Genomic DNA, 17,838 nt, shown 5'->3' with positions numbered 1-17,838 from the left:
TTACTTTTTAAATAAAGAATAAAAGTAAATGAAGTTTATTTAATAATTTGAAAACTTTGTATTGTTCATTTTTATAGGACTAGATTAAAAAATTAATCCTAGATTAAGCGTTTATTAATAACTTAGATGTGGCATATCAAATGTTATAATTTTATAGAACTAAATATTGTCTATAAACTTTAAAAATAAGAAACTATTATTACATTTTAGTGAGATGAAAGATTTTATTATTATCATTAAAATTTCAAAAAAACATTCCTCAACATTATAATGTATAATAAATGTAGAAATATTATTTTCTGACAAAGAACACAGTACCTAATACCATTGATAATAAATATAATTTATAATCAATGCTAATACTACCTATATTTAATATTTATTCTGTGCATAGTGAGGATTTTTGATATGGATTTAAACTATATAAAATAGCTTCCCTAATAGAAATGATATCAAATGAAATGTAGAATAATAGGGCTACAGGCACTAAATATGATGGCTTAGGCCTATGGTCCCTAGACTTCCGGATCTCAGTGATAATAAGCTCAGTACCTACCTATGACTGGAAATTACACTAATGTGTTTTAGTAATTACTGTACTTAATCCACACAATGCAGTTTATCGAATGTATAGTCACTCAAAAAACCATTATTTGCTGTTACTCAATATATATCTAAATTAAAATTAAATATTTAGTTGGAAATTTATATTAAATCCATATGTAGGTACTCTACAAGTATGTAAATTTATCCCTAAATTACATTTTTAATAAAAACATTTTTGTTTTATTTGAAGTGAATTATTTGGTTGTAATTTGTTACCTAGATACATGATCTATCTATCGATCTACCTATAATCCTGAAACTGATCAATATGTACTATGTGTTTATGTATGATTTACTTACTACCTACCTATATATTTTGATGGCCCAATTTATATGATAAAACAAAATTAATTATTTGATAAAAAAGATGTACTTAGGGTATTATTATTATAGTTTTATTTAATTATCAATCAATTCAATTAAAATAGATGTTGAGCGTACCACAGTGTTGTCATTGTTTTAAACTATATGAAAATATCACTTATTCCAAAATCCAAATTGATTATAATAAACTCAAAACTTGGACATTTTTATCGAATAAAAAAATTTATTTTTTAGACAATTTTTATTATTTATGATGAAGAAATATACAAAAGTTGTTTACTACAAATTTATTAATGATACAAACATAGTGTTAAAAGCACAAACCGCGTATACTTGCTGTCTGATAAATTAAAGAGATTTGAAAACCGACGAAATGTTGAGGTACCTACCTACCTAAGAGAGTCATGGTCCACGGTTAATATGCGTATAAGTTGATGCGATTGTTCGACGAATTAAGTCAACTCAACTGATTAGGTAGGTATTTGATTTTACGGTAAGTCAATAAATTTAATTAGGTGATGGTCAGCAGTGGCGCAACTATAGTTTTATCTTCTATGGAAGTATTATAGTGTATACTAAGCACGAAGCACCCCCAAAAATCAATATTGAATTTAGCACTTTCCAGTCCCATAAATTAAAATTACATAAAGAAATGTACTTGGATTTATAATAATTTATCAGTTTACATTTTGTTCTTATCCTATATTCCGCTCATATACTCGTATCTATCATAATCATATTGGTTAAAAATTTTACGTATGTTCTGTGCATTATTAGTTATTAGTGTTATTACGTATTATATTTTTAATAGGTAGTATATTACACTCATTTCATCATTTGAAAAAATGAGATTAGGATAGTACTTTCGGGGTTACGGTTGAAAATGTTACTATTTTATGAAAAATGATAATTATCAACCCTTTTTATTAACCATAATGTAAGGTAAGTACAGCATAACGTTACATAAATAATTAAATAATATGAGAGTATCTATCAAATGAATAAAATGTGTTTTGATCATTTGTAAATCAATGTATTTTCTTTGTATTTTTGATGTTGCTAATATTTGTAATTACGCATAAAAATTAAACTCAAGAGAGTGATTCTTGATCGTCAAACACGACTCGGTCGATCTCAGTGTATTCGCAGTTCTATACATTTCAGTGAATATAATAATGATATCATCAGCGTTCGATATGTTAATGTTTTTTAAAACGTGAAAATCCACGTATTCGAGAAAGTATCGACCGGTTTTGTGTTTACGACAAAAATAATATAATCATATCGCATAGCAATAATATTATCACATTATTATAATATAATATATTATATTTCTTGTCGTCTCGTCGTGATCAAAACAACTTCGCGACACCTAAGCCGCCGCCGCAAGCCGACAATGATAGTAACGATTTTATCATCTACGGCAACGGCAGCTGCAGCTGTATCGCTCGAAAACACTCGACGCTGCTTGCACACGAGTAGACGAGTAGTGGTGTGTGCTATCGGACTCGATAAAAATATATTATTGGCGGATTCGCTCGGACAAGGAATTGAATAGTATTGAACGTAAAATTGCCGCGTGTTTGCGAACGATATTATACACATATTTCGTAGCCGTCGGCGCCGCAGTGGTTGTACAGTTGTAGTAGTAGTAATACTGCAGTAGTAGTAGTAGTAGTAGTAGTAGTAGTAGTTGTCGTCAACTTGTCGCGACAGGACGTCTGTAGTTCCGCTGACCAGTATAGTAAGTTGTGGTCCTGCGAACGTTCGGTGTATAATATTAACGACCGATACGGCAACAACAACAACAGCCGCACTATCAACATATTATTATTATGACGTCCCGTTGATTATCGTAGTCGAACCATCGGAACAGGCGCGTCGACAACACCATCATATTGTGTACGGGGACGGATCCTATTCTAGTGGCTACGCGTTAAACAAAAGATTATAAGCGTACGAAGGAAAAAGGTCTTATCTGTATGGTTATTATTGTCTCGGTCATAACGTTTGTTCACGTTGCCGAACAGTAGTTAGTAGGTACCCATACCACAGACCAAGTCCATTGTCTTGAAGGTAAATTTTAAAAATAAAATTTAACAGCTAAATGCCAAATATTATAATGTGTACGTATTTTATAACGCATCGGGTATGATGTATAAAAAAAAAAAACCGAAAAGTTTTAATGGAAAAATTCTTATTTTTAATAATATAAAATTATTACAACTACAATACCAAATGCTCTATTATTTTGTTATTATATTTTTATGACTCAATGTTATTTGTTTGATAAATTAAATGACGAGACGACCATCAAACAAGTATATTGGGTTAAACATCATATCATTAAGTACCTACATAGTTTGTGTAACATAATTATCGGTACAACAAAAAGATGATCTTACCTATGGTATTTCAAATATAAATTGACAGAACAAAAGTAAAAAAAAAAAACTAAAAATCTCTAGACTTAAGTATAAGTAAAAAAATTTATAAAATTATTTCAGATGACTATTACTTTTTTAAATTATCAGGACATAACAATTTGTTAACTATAAATAAATAAATGTTTTAAATAATTTTCATATAACTAATATAAATTTTCAATTACAACTACTTAAATGTTTACAATACATTTACAATTTTCTCTTCCTTATTATTATTTAAATTAATGGTGGCTGGTTTAGTAAAGAGCAACATTGCTTTAAACGTTTGTAATATAGATTTAGCAGCTTCTTCTGCTGCTATATCTGCAGTGGCTCCATATCCAGTTGTAACGGTGACTGGTAAAGAAGTTACTTGTACCAATACAGCATACTTTTCATCTTGGCCGATATTATTTTTAATATCTATCAACAATGATTTTTTATTTATTTTAATTCTAAATAAAAATTATGCTTGAAATATACCTTCTTTTTTTTGAACTCCCAGACACACATAAATTGCTTGGAACCCTAGTTCCTTGCATAAAGTATCTAATTTATTAACATTGCTTGCATTTGGATCATAATTTTCAATATATTGCTCGATTTCCGTTGTATATAGTTCTAGCTGTTGATCCATTTGTGTTGGATTATCCTTATTCTAAAAATTTTATAATTTATTATTCACATTTAAGTTAGTTATATTTTAATATATTTTTGTTTTGCTATATGTACCTCAATTAAAGGAATTACTGTTTCATCGTTCGTTTTTGTTCTAGCAGCGATTGCTTCTGTAAAATATGATCGAAAACAATATGCTGAAAACCATTTATTTGATAGTTTTTGATTTTCTTCATTATATATATTGCTTTTATTTTGTTCATCATCCTTAAAATCACATACATTATTAATTTAATTTTCTTTTTTACTTAAATTAGATACCAAATAGGTTAAAAATATTTAAATCATGTTACCTCAGTTGATAACAGTGTTATTGGATATGAAGATTTTAATTCATTTAATTTGTCTGCGCCAATGTCAAAAATCTTTTCAAACATTAAACGTGCAGCTTTACGTTTAGCTTCTTTTTTGACACTAGCAGTTCCTAAAAGTATTGTATATAAAAATTGTGATGAAAAAATTAATGTAACTTTAATGATTATTAAGTACCCATTGTTTGTAAATGAAAAACTTCACAAATAACTTTATATAATACTGTTTTACATTCCCTTTGATTTTTGTTTAATATATCAAAACAGTAAGATGGAGGTATCCATTTATAAGTAGTGCATAACTCTTGCAAGGCTCCAACAGGATTCATATCACAATATGCAATTTGTACTTCTTCATTTTTAAATTGTTGTCTAAAAATGTATAAATAAAATATTTAAAAAAAATTTAGTTTTTTAAGTAGATAGTTTGTCTTACAATTTTTCATCACCCTTATCTGAATTAGTTTCATCTATAATTTGTGATCCTTCATTACTACTTAAAAATGTAACATTTTCATTAACTTCAAAGTTATCTGTGGTAGTAGTAGATGTTATAATTTTATCATTGTCGTTTAAAAAGTCAATTTTAAAATCAAAATGTTTTTCACACATTTGGGCAGCAGCATTTTGTTTTGCTTCCTTTTTAGATTTCCCTTCTCCTAAAGCTTACTCAACAAAACAATAATATATATATATATTAAATTTAGATAAAATAAATATAAAACTACCTTTAATATTGTCTATTTGACACATGTATGTAAATATTGGCTTATGTGCATGTCCAGTAATAGCCATGAGCACATACGATACATCAAACGTACGATGCGTTCCATCACCACGCATAGCCCATTCATTTAATAAAGAAATAGCTGTTTTATTTTTTTGTGTTTTGGCAATCATTGTTTTAGACTCGTGTTCACTATCATCAACATTTGTATTTTTTAAATTGTATACATTATTTTTTATTTGGTCCTCATTTTTAGGCATATCATATTTTGGTGATGATTGTTCTGATAGTAAATTATTATCACAAATATATTTTTTATTAAAATAGTATTGATCATTTGTGTGTTTTCTATATTTATAGCTTTTAACTAGTGATGGTCTATTTTGATGGTATTTCTGGAATGATAATTGTGTGTCCAATTTATTTATCTATAAGAAAAGTAAATTAATTTTCATAATAGGTAATTCACAAAACAATAGTATATATTAATATATACTTAGTTTTTAATCTAGAAAGCTTCTAAAAACCTAAGGATTTTATAAAATATAAAACATATATAAAAAAGGATGGTATGTAAGAACTAAATACATACAATGACTGTTTGATTGAATACATTAGAAAATCTATTATGTACAAAATAGTTTAACAAAATGTTTTTATTCCAGTAATTATATTAAATGTTAAATACATTTTATATTAAATCAAAGAAATTTTAGTTTAATTCAATTCATTCTGACAAAAAAAAATAATATAATCGTTTTTAGACACAAACAATACTGAAGTAAAATATTAATGTTTATAAATTTCCTACTTTAATAAAATGCCGTTTACTTTTTTGAAACAATAGGTTGGCAATAAACTAACATATATTAATAGAGATATACATATTTATATATTATTATTTGACAATGTATTATTCAATACATATGATTATAAATAAAACCATGTTACTTCTGTTAAGTTTAAGTAAATTAATTTTATATTTAATAAAAATATAAATATATTTGTTGCTGTGTTGGTTGTCAAGGTTTACATTATGTATGTGTTTACTTATTACCTTTTATTTTTTTATTAAATAATACTATATATATAATTTCTGATACTATTATAATATTTTACTTATTTAGCAATAAATAAAAGTTATTTATACGTTTATTAATTATCATGTTTAATGTTTTGCTAGTAATCAAATTACTTTTTAAAAATTATTTATTACTCATCAATAATATTATCATTGGGTTAAATAATATATCATATCTATGAATGTACTACAAAAGGTTTCAATATAGATATTTAACATTTAGTCAAATAATAGGAAAATATTATTAGAGATAATTGCATTGATTTTATAATGATATTTATAGAATGCTTACATTTTTATTTTGTACATGGTTTTGGATAGAAAATTGAGTATTCCCGAGTTATCTTGACTACCGAAATAATTAAATAAAAATGTACATATATATTTGTATTATATTGTTGATATTTAATTGAAATTAAGCTATTCCAGGAATATTTGGGTTTTAAGTAGTAAAAAATCAGGTTAAATAATTTATAAGCAAATTTTAAATTTTCAAAAAAAAGTTATTGATCTAATGGCAAGATATGAGGATAGCAAAAAATTGTATAAAATTAAATTAAATTGATGATACAAATTACAAGGCAAGAATGTATAGTTATAAATAGATTCACAATTTTATTATTTGTTATCGGCAGTGGCGCACAGTAGATTTTTCACAAGGGTGTCCAAAATATATATTTCGAGGTACCCACCCACCCCCACCAGTAAAATCTGAGTTTAGGCATAGTTTAACTTTTATTTTTAAGTGTTTTTGGTTTTTTCTAACTAACAAAGATACTAAAAATAAAATTATATATACAAATATTTATCCTAGTTCACAATTCACACAGCACTAGTCACATACCAACTCAAGTGTCAGTTGACACTTCCCTGTGTACGCCACTGGTTATCGGTTTCTTTACACAAAAACGTCAATATAACCAGGAAGTACTGAAAATTGAATCTAGTTTCTACTTCAGAAAGGTCAAAATTAAAAATTCCCAATACTTTTTTTTTATAATAGGGAAAAACAGGAATTTTTATACAAATTCAATATTACAGTAGAACTCCGATTATCCAAATGCCTATCAACCAAACGTCCAATTAACCGAACGAGAAATCCAGCTTAAAAATTTCTTTTAAAATATGTTATTATATTTATAGCTTATTCTTTTTTAGTTAAATATTATAATAAAATTATTTGTTTATTGTTACAAATTTCAAATTATAGTACATACATATTAATAATAAATACATACATACAATATATTCATACAATTATATAATCATATAATTTTTGGATATGTCATATATCAATCATCCGGATATTTGCTTATCCGGACCACCCTTGACATTAATTAGTCTGGATAATCGGAGTTCTACTGTATTAGTAAAATAATTGTTTTGTTACCATCATCAAGCAAGACCCACTTCCTTATCTTATTTATTTTTAATAAATATTTGCAGATTATCCCACAGAGAAAACCTGGTAGATACTCTAAAAAATAATTAGGAATTTCATGTTTTCTTTAATTTAATAAGTATTTAAGTTACTTAATATGCACAATAGATAAATTATTAACATTTAGATATTTACATTTGTATTCACTTCATTCATTTTAATAGAATTTTGATTTTCATAATTTTGTTTATTTGATACAACTTTCCTCCATTTATTAGTTATTGTTATTTCTTTATTGTCATGATGATCATTACAGCTTTTCTTTATAATACATTCAACATCTTCAGTGACTGGAATTATGGTAACTAAATAATTAAATATTCATATAATGTATTATTGTAAAATATATTTCTATAGTAATAAATTATTTTTTTGTAAATAGCTCAATTAAAGAAATATACTTAGTATAAACATATTATGTTTAAACCCGGATAATTTGGTGAGGTGTTAATTTTATTATACAATATTAGTTATTCTAAAAATAATGTTTTAGTCTTATCAAGTTTAAAATTATAAATATAATATTCTATAGTTAAAAAGAAATGACGACATATCAGAAATTTGAGTACTTGAGTCTATGTTGCTTATTTTGTTGTTATTAAAAAAGAACAATTTTCAGAGAACTAATATATTTTTTTAATTTTTGTATTATTGTGTAATGTATTTCAACTAAAATTGACCTTTTTTATATTAAATACAGACTTGTAAAAATTTGATATTCTTTTCAGTTTGGATTTAGCGGATCTCTATTACTTAATTTAAAAATTTTACTTCTTAGACTTAAAAATGTATATTTGGTTAATTACATAATATATTATTAGTTATTTTAAATATTACTAAGAAAATCTTAAAAATGTAGTTTTTATTACCTATAGCTTATTAAAAAAAAAAATAATATACATAAACTACTGATTGGTATAATAAATTTGAAAATGAATATAACGAATAATGATAAACAAAATATATAACAACAGTTATGATAATAAGAAATTTAGAATTTTTTTTTTTAGCATTAAATATATAATTTCTTTTACTACAGAATTTTTAGCTTTGATATTTTAGTATAATATTAGCCATGCTTTGTTACTATATTCAATACTTTTTGTAATTCTTTAATATTTAAACTAAATTGTATTTCCTAGTAAAAAATTTTAAGATAAAATAAAATAGTAACGATTAAAATATATTAAGTAAATAATAGAATTAGATGCAAAACAAGTATTTACTTATAAGTTATATTGACTGTACTTATTACTTATAAGTATTTGTCTTCTTTATAGTTAAACGTAATATATTATTACTATAGTATAATCTAATTAGGTACCTACCTTTATTCTTTATCATTCTGAATATTAATTCGATACTTATTAATCAAGAAAAACCATTATTATACTTTCGAACAAAAATTAAATCATACAAATCACACTATACTACTACGAACATTTAATAGTTAATACTCTGATCGAGTAGATAATTAATAAAATGAATCAGTAAAATCAGTTCAATTCAGTTCCGTGCATTAGAATTCCGCGTTAATACTCGGGCGCGTGTTTCCTGTTATACCTACCTAACCTGTCCTATTAGATATCTCAATACTTAATAAAACTCAATTGTATACAATTTTTCGGTGGATATTGAAGATAACGGCGAGAACGACACACACACATTCATAGCATATTATATACACATACAACATAGGTATTTTATGTTTATTTATAAATTATCCAAATAATATTATGATAAAAGCGACAGTCAAACAGCCGATCGATTTATTTATATTTTGCCGGTGGCTCGGATCCTAGAACATGTTTTAATACGGATTTTAAATGACGATAGTACAATACAGTTACATCATTATGCCGAGCCTATGTTCTATGAAATTATCTAAAAAACTAAAATAAGCTAAACCGATTATTGGTCGGCGAGTTTTGTTACGTAACCTTTGTCCAAAGCGAATGTGGGTATCTGCTATTAAAGTTTAACCTATGGAATAATAAAGGAATTAATACTCGGTTTCGTATGATTTTCACATAAATCATAAGGCCTTTTCGAGTTATCATCGTAAGAGCATCAAATAGTTAACGACACGGTTCTTGATACATATTGAATACCTACGTATTTCTCTTTTTTAAATTATGAGTAAAAGTCGTTTATTTTCTTTTTATAACTAATTCATTAATTTCTATGAACCACTAACTAGTTAGACGGATTTCACCCCATCGTACTCTATATTTATAATAATATTGTAATTGACTAAAACAGTACAAACTCAATCAAAATTTATATATTTAATTATAATTAATAAATAACAATAATTTAGTATATCAAAATTGTCATAGCAAAAAATCATATTTTCATTTGACGAATGTACGTATAAGATTTTAAACTAGCTGGAATCACAAGTGCACTATACAATAGATTTCGTGAACCGTGATGATCAAATTTTGTATTTATCTTATAAATTACATTTTAATTACTAATTAGTATAATATTTTGTATGTACAATATAAATAGTTAAAATAGAAAATATATTTATAGAGTTTAGTTCAAACCAATAGGTATTCCATTAAATTTCACAGGTAAATTATAAAATAAGTAGGTATCTCATTGTTATTCATACTATATTAAATTAATTCATTTTCATTTTCATCTGCTGACTTGCGCAAGTTAGAGACTTAAAATAAAAACAACATTCGTATTATTGCTTTACATGTAAGTCAAATAACGACAACAATTATTCTAAGCAGGAAAATAGATCCATATTTTAAAATAAATAAAAATTTTCTTGTAGAGTACATCTACAGAGTAGTCGATTAATAATATATTTGTAGTTATTCATTTAACCAATGGAATATTAATTAAAATAAAAGTTACATTTAAATCAGATTTCAAAATTGTTTAGATGTTTTTACACGACCATTATTAATAAATTAATAAAAATTAATAATAGGCTTAGACCCCCCACCAAAGAAAATCGAATATAATATGTTATACTTGTGTATAGAAAAGGGGTACGGGGTCACATTACATTGGATCATTATAGCCCCCCTAAAAATTCAACTAAATGTCCATCCATGGGCTCATTTCGTTTTCTTAGTTTTTCCACCGCGTGACATTATACCATATTACACTCCCACCAAATCTTAAGACGTGTACAATTGTATATAAACATATAGTATAGGTAAGTAAACATAGTATTCAAATATATTCCATAGTTCACATAGCTATTTTTATATTGTTTTTTTATTTAAAAAAGTCACACACATATATGTATATATGAATAAATTCAGAGTAATATTAAATTAATAAGAATTTAGTTTAATACTAAATTATTATTTAAAATAACGTATATTTGTTAGCAATGCATTTACTAATTTTACATAATATTTTTGAATTTATAATATATTGTTTCATACTTCTTAATTTCTTCAATAAACATTTATTTAGTTTTTACGGTTGGCTACTATTCGTGAAGTGATAAACTTTGTGTATTAATAAGTTACTATCAATCGATTCAATCATACAAATACAAATTAGTGACTCGGCATATTAGATGCCAACTAAGTAATAAATAATTATTTACATTTTGACCTAAAATAGACAAGGATAAGGTGATCAAGAAAGTGATCAGGTTTGTTTGTCTCATATAATTGTTTATCTTTATTTATTCCTTTTTATATTTTTCGTATTTATTTAAAATTTTAAAATACGTATGATATATTAATCATATTTACGGATATACGGTGTACCTAATATTGATTGCGGAGTATTATTGACATCAATTTAAAAATAGGTATCCGCGATTTCCAAGACAATATTTTTATTATGTTGTGGTATTCATATTTTTTCCTAATTTAATATACGAATACATACCCGAATAAAATGTTATTTTTACAATAGATTTTTTCAACCGTTTGCTTCGTTTGAAACGAAATTTAATTATTGAACTGCAAAAATTAAGTATAATTTAATGAACATTATAAAATATACAATCTAATAAGACATTGAACAATTTTTTCATTTTATTTATTCGTATTATTTTTTTTTTTTATCGACAGTTTTAACTATTATTCCAATTCTTTGTTATGATTGTCCACCACTTAACTTCATGTGACAGTAGCATGATGTATTAGTATTAAATAGCGATCTATTGTTAGTGTAGGGTTGCATAATAATCGTGCCATGTGTTTTTAGAGTTCAGGGTTACGTGCGTATAATATGTAATGTATATACCTTCATAATCTCATGAATCATGATAAATTAAGTTTAATTTCAAATATTAGTGCTAGTATACTTATTATTTAATTGATAATATCTTTAATATATATAAAGTGATTATTTTTATTTGATTATTGACCAAAGTAAATACGATATAATTTTGTATTTTTTAAAGACACTATTCTACATATTTTCAAAATTTAAATATATTTACCTTAAAAGTGAAATAAAATAGTATAAATGTTCAATTCATGGTAAAAAAAAATAACAGCTTGAATATTAATTATGAATTATGATTGTTTATTAACTCGATAGTATTAACTTTTAATTTATACTAATGTGTTCTAAGTTATTAATACTATTTCAATAATGTATTGTATTAATTTCCAATTAAAATGCGTGTCATTTGTGTCAAACATTTTTTCTATAGTCTAATGGTGCAATCTCTACGCATAATTTATAATTGTTATCGTTATCTTAAAAACAATTATTAATATCTTAATTGATAAGAGAAAATAATATGTGTGGCATATTGTTTACTGTTCAGCATAAAGAATTATAGATTAGTTCAAGTTGTATGGGTGTACATTACATACACTTGAATATTTGAACTGTAATTGTATTTATATATATTTCCAATTTTGTTTTTCCTCTATAAATTATTTATTTTCAATTTGATTTTGTTTAGAAATTACTTCTGTTGTGGTCGTGCGCCGTTTTAATTAAAATGTCTATGTTAACTGCGACCAAGAAGACGAATATAGAAGATGATTCTGCACTTCTATCTACAGTAACTACCAACATCATGTTAAATCAATTAAGAACAGATTCCGATTATGACGAAGAAGATGACGAATTAACAACAAGACCTACACCTACTGGTAGTCCTCCTCCAGTATCTGTGACGACTGCTAAATCTGCTGGTATATATATAAATTATTTTTAATAAACAATGAATCAATTGTATTTAATTTTACACAATTGAAAAAAATATTATGGTTAATATTATATTATTTTTGTTGGTATTATATAATATAGTGTAACGATTAATCACAATTTTAATTATTAAATTACCGTGTCGACGCATATAGTTGGTTATGCGCCCACGTAGGTACAGCAAGTAATAAATTTACGCTATAGTGTAGATACTTAACAGAAGTGTCTTCTGCGTGATAGTAACGGGTAGGTTACGAAAAAATACTACGATGAGCCTTTGGTAGTTCTATTTTTAAAAACCATGACAAAATATTGTTTTTTTGCCAACTATTAAAATGGTGGTCGGTGACATGAATAAATAACAATTACTGTATAGTCTGTTCTCGTTTGTGATGTTGGTATTTGTAATATTAGTGCTACCGTAACTATACTATTTAACTTTTAATTATATTTATCGTGTATTTTTTATAAATATATATTATAAATAAATCAGTTTATTTTTTTATAAAATATTTTTTTGTACTTTTTATAAAAATAAAGTTATCTTTTAATGAGTAATGATGGATTAGACAATACGGCCCAGGCCGCTACATTAATTTTAATCGATTCACTATCTTCTTCCAACATTTCATCAAATACCGCAGTTTACTTGAAACCTAATAAGCCTTTAAGGCGTTTAAAATATTGCAAATCTCCTACAACTGTTATGGCGTGTTCAGATTCAGATTCAGATCAAGAATATCCACGCAGGTGGAAGGACCTTACAGATTACTCGGACGATGGTGAAATATAAAAATTAATCAACAATTTCAAATTATATTGGTTTAACTATTTTAAAACGCCTTGATAGTGTTTAATTAATCGTTCTAAACAAATTATGTTTATATTATGTACTATGTACGATTATTTATTTTCGTATCTTAGATTAGGTAAATTTGTTTATCGTTATTCTTTAATATACACATGTACCTGCAATCTACACATTATTATATGTTTCAAGTATAATGTACTTATTGTGGAACGTGTGTACGTACACGTGATGATGGTACAAGGTGACCCAGTACCGTACGTAAGCCTTCAACAGGTTCAACTGATAGATACCCATTTACACAATCATGTAAAGTAACCTACGTTATCGCGTATAAACACCAGTTATCACACATATTTGAATCGATGTGTATTATACATATTTGCTAGTATACGTTTGATGTTATACTTTTATCATATTTGTTGTATATGTATTTTTTAATATTATTTTTTTTTTCTATAAAAGTAAGCACTTTTTTAAATATATATAATACGTATATGTTTGCTCATTGACATAGGTATAGAATAGGTATGTTACAAATGTAGCAATTTAAATAATATCAAAATTTATTATGTGTAGGTATAGAATTATCTAATAATTTTTATCTGCCCTCAGACAGTGACGACGATGAAATAATGGCTTCATCTCCGCCTCCACAATCTTCCTCTGCAGGTTTACCTGGCGGTAATATGACTCCAGCAACTGGTGCACCACCAGCGGCTGATTTAGCATCTGGCGGTGGTACGTCGTCGTATCATATACCACAGTTTCCCATCGAACGCATAGAAAGCAAAATGGCAGCCATTAGTAGCAGGTTAGAATTGAGTGACTTAATTAATTATTTTTAAACACAATACTAGTTTACTAAATTTTTACTTGAACGTTCTTATTATAGTATAATCGTTATGTTATAGTAAATCTACTATTAATAATATGGTATTTGCTTATGAGGATGTCAATGCGTGCACTAATAAAATATGTGCATAATTGCTTTCTCTCTCTAACTCAATCATAATATGGTAAATTTTCGTTCAGCAAAACCAACCTTGTGTTGTTGTTATTAATATTACAGTGAACTGATTTGTCATCAAATTTAAAGGTAAGAACATTTTCTGTATTCTTGAGTGGCTTTTTTACGATATTTAAATTTTGAAGCATGATTGACGATTTTTAAATTGTATGCTCATAACTTTTAAAAGAATGTGTTGTCTCCGTTATTAAAATATACAATACACAAAATTTGTATTCAGCAGAATCCATTTTGTGCTGTTAGTTTTAGTACTACAGTAAATGTTAAAATATAATTGTTATACAATTTAGAGGTAAAAATGTTTTCTGTGGTTTCTCGTCAGTTTTTAAAAAAATATATTTAAAGCAAGTTATAAGTAAAATATTATGATTTAAAAATTATCTTTAAATTTAATTTTAAAAAATATCAATGATAAAACACGGATTTCAGCTTTAAATTTGATGATAGGGAAATAACTGTAAAATCAAAACTGATATTTCAAAAAAATTATTTCTAATGAATAGAAATTTTCTATGTATATACAAGTTTATAAGACGAAGACAACACATCGGGTATACACGACACACTTCCTCGATTTAAATTGGAATTAAAAATGACTTCAAATATTATATATGGTTATTGTAGTTTTTAAATACCTTTTTTCTATTTCAATTCACATGCCCTTTCTGTTTGACTTAATAACCAATCGTTTCATTGTCATCTTTGTTTCCAAAATTATTTTCGTCGTTGTAGGTAATTTATTTTTTGTTATTGTTGTTGTACATTGATACTAAGGTATCGCACACTAGTATTAAAAAGTGCAGTGGTGCATTTGTAAGTTTTCTTTTCATACAACGCCACGCCAATATATACCGCACCGTTTAATATAATTACGATTTAAGGTGCCACGTTGGTAACTGCCTTGAAAATTGAATCAGTATTGGGAGACGGTTGTCGCATAAGTTTACTGTGTACAGTAGCCTTCCAATCGCCATATCGTAGCATAACGTTTATACTTATACGTCTCAGCGTCTCCAGTGTTGCTGGTGCAAATGCTTTCCGTTCATTTTCAGTTTAGTACAATGGCATTTTTGTAGTTCAAAACGTTTCTGCAAAACAATATTTAGATTCGAGTATCGATTGGGCTTAATAATATGTTTGCTAATACGGACCAACAGCAAATTTGGTGTCAGGAACGATTATTTTATGTCGGGTAGGTTTTTTAGAATCATTAATACGATTTTGTAGTATTATTATTGTTTTGTGTCTACAGAATTAAAGGTTAATTGCACTTAGTTTTTAGTGATAGTTTTCTTAAGTAAGATGCTATTAGATAGTTGTATAATTCTCATTTGGTTTTTAGCGTATACGCACATCATTTACAACACAAATTTAAATTATTGTAAGCTACGGTTGTACCGGAACTACACATTATATCGGCTTAAGTGTATATGAATACTGATCAAATCAGAAAATTAAATAGCTTGTTAAGAACTTTTTTTCGACTATATTGATTATCAGGACTCATACTATGTTATTTTATATATTTTCGAAACAGCTATTTTTTTTTTAATACGACATGTACACTGATTATAATATAAAATGATTTATATCATAATTATTGTTAATATTAGCTAATGCTAAAAATTTATTTTAAATAAATAATTAATAAAGTTTATTTTATGTTTAATTAATCAATGGTCAAATGTATGAAAAAGAATGGTATACATTTTTTGTCAAAATGTTATATTTATTTTTATCCTCTTTAGACTTCAATAGCGTTTAATGTTATTTAAAATAATGGTAAGCAAATAAATATTTTAATCGCCAATAACTAATAATTATTAACATAAAAATGTAAGTAATTGTAATTTGTCTACAAAATGTAATTTAAATATTTGATTTTTTCGATTCATGTAAAATGTATTTAGGTGTTTAATGCTGACACATAGGTAGTGCTTATTTTAATGCATTTAATTACGATTAAATATCTTTGTTATGTTTTGTATATTAATTGTATAATTATATGTTTAGTGATTTTCGAAGACCTCTTTCTGAAGTATATAAATAATGAAAAAAATACGATTTGCCATATAATTATTTATGTAGGTATCATGATCATACTTGTAGTACCTGTATGAATCTAACATGGGTAGATATGAAAAAACGATGTAAGTGACCAATAAATGTACCTAATCGATGTAAAAATAATTTATCTTATTTTAAAATATTGTTTTATTAGTTGTCTTATTTTACATAACTTATTAGTTTTTACAACTAATGATACAATTATGTATTTGTCTAAATTGTATACCAATAGAATTGAGTAATTATTTATGTCTTTCTTATATTCTTAAATTTTTATAAACAATTAAATAATAATTTTAATTTTCTTTGTCAGTTTTATTTTTTAAATTGAACTTTTCAAATTTTTTATTAAACTTCTTGGATGTTATTATTTAATATTTATTATATTATTGTCATGTTAGTAATATTAGGTTCCAATTAATTTTTAATTTTTTTTTTTTTATGCAGTAGAAAAACCAATTTATACTTAATGATTTTCATAAGTTATAAGCAATAGTTGGTTATTAGTATACATACTGTATACTACATACTGTATTATTAATTATTAGGGCTCGGAAGTTCTAGCAAATGCATATTTTTCTTGGTTCGTCCCAGAACATCCAAAGTAAGATACAAATATGTTTCACACTTCTCTGATGTCATACACAAAATTTTATTTTGCTATTTTTTTTGCATATTTACGGTTTTTAGTGCTATTTTTAGGTATATTTTCACATAAATGCACATTATAGGAGCTATTTTGCTAATTTGGAGGTATAAATGCTGTTTATGGGCATATTTTTAAAAAATAAATTTAGTTAACCTACCAAACAGCCGCCTACGAATATGTGAACGAAAACAAATTGTTTTATTTTAAAATCGTGTCAATCACATCGTACTATCGCACTATCATTGGATTCGTTGTACTATCGTGCTGCAGTCGTATTCCTGTCGATACCTACCATCGTATTTTACGAAAAACATTAAAAATCTGTAATATTACATATATCTTAAATTTCATGCTTAAAAAAATTTGTTGAAAATTTTATTTTGCATATTTTCCAATTTTTAGTGCTATTTATAGCGCTGATATTAATGTTTTTATGGGCATATTTAAGTGCTAAAAATTAATTTTTTTAGTGCGAAAACTTCCGAGCCCTGTTAATTATTTACTAAACTAATTTCAGATTGTAAAAATTGTTTTAA

At 25.9% G+C, this 17,838-nt stretch overlaps 2 protein-coding genes across 10 annotated transcripts in view; one reads left to right on the top strand and one right to left on the bottom strand.

Annotated features, from left to right (window-relative positions):
• Nucleotides 1-2,520: 2,520 nt before the first annotated feature.
• LOC113559024 (AMP deaminase 2) overlaps nt 2,521-17,838 on the top strand; it is a 28,753-nt gene continuing 13,435 nt past the window's right edge. For 2 of the 5 annotated variants that reach the window (XM_026964620.1, XM_026964616.1), the window contains exons 1-2: nt 13,284-13,530; nt 14,172-14,370. In XM_026964620.1, coding sequence (XP_026820421.1) covers nt 13,299-13,530; nt 14,172-14,370 — 431 coding nt within the window. In that variant the 5' untranslated portion in view covers nt 13,284-13,298. Of the gene's footprint in view, nt 3,007-12,316; nt 12,426-12,500; nt 12,736-13,283; nt 13,531-13,938; nt 14,085-14,171; nt 14,371-17,838 lie in introns of those variants that run through there. The other 3 variants (XM_026964618.1, XM_026964619.1, XM_026964621.1) reach the window with 3 other exon arrangements.
• On the bottom strand, nt 3,529-9,286 carry LOC113559025 (double-stranded RNA-specific editase Adar-like). Of its 5 annotated transcripts, none has more exons than XM_026964622.1 (9): nt 8,923-9,286; nt 7,730-7,899; nt 5,074-5,500; nt 4,782-5,010; nt 4,524-4,717; nt 4,328-4,458; nt 4,089-4,241; nt 3,840-4,014; nt 3,529-3,779 (listed from the first exon to the last, which is right to left on the bottom strand). In XM_026964622.1, exons 1-9 carry the CDS (start codon nt 8,936-8,938, stop codon nt 3,556-3,558), a joined length of 1,719 nt encoding a protein of 572 aa, XP_026820423.1. In that variant the 5' UTR covers nt 8,939-9,286; the 3' UTR covers nt 3,529-3,555. The 5 variants fall into 5 exon arrangements, with proteins under 5 accessions (XP_026820423.1, XP_026820425.1, XP_026820424.1 ...); XM_026964624.1 differs by having other exon boundaries at nt 5,074-5,467; XM_026964623.1 differs by having other exon boundaries at nt 7,730-7,884.

The sequence above is a fragment of the Rhopalosiphum maidis genome, chromosome 3 (assembly GCF_003676215.2).
Source record: "Rhopalosiphum maidis isolate BTI-1 chromosome 3, ASM367621v3, whole genome shotgun sequence".
NCBI lineage: Eukaryota > Metazoa > Arthropoda > Insecta > Hemiptera > Aphididae > Rhopalosiphum > Rhopalosiphum maidis.
This window is presented reverse-complemented; position numbering and strand designations above follow the sequence as displayed.

What these genes read in the sequence shown, in the direction of transcription:
- LOC113559025 (XM_026964622.1), bottom strand. An exon ending in GATAAGGGTGATGAAAAATT is followed by an intron (nt 4,718 to 4,781) that starts GTAAGACAAACT and finishes ATACATTTTTAG; the next exon opens with ACAACAATTTAAAAATGAAG. An exon ending in TTTTCATTTACAAACAATGG is followed by an intron (nt 4,459 to 4,523) that starts GTACTTAATAAT and finishes CAATACTTTTAG; the next exon opens with GAACTGCTAGTGTCAAAAAA.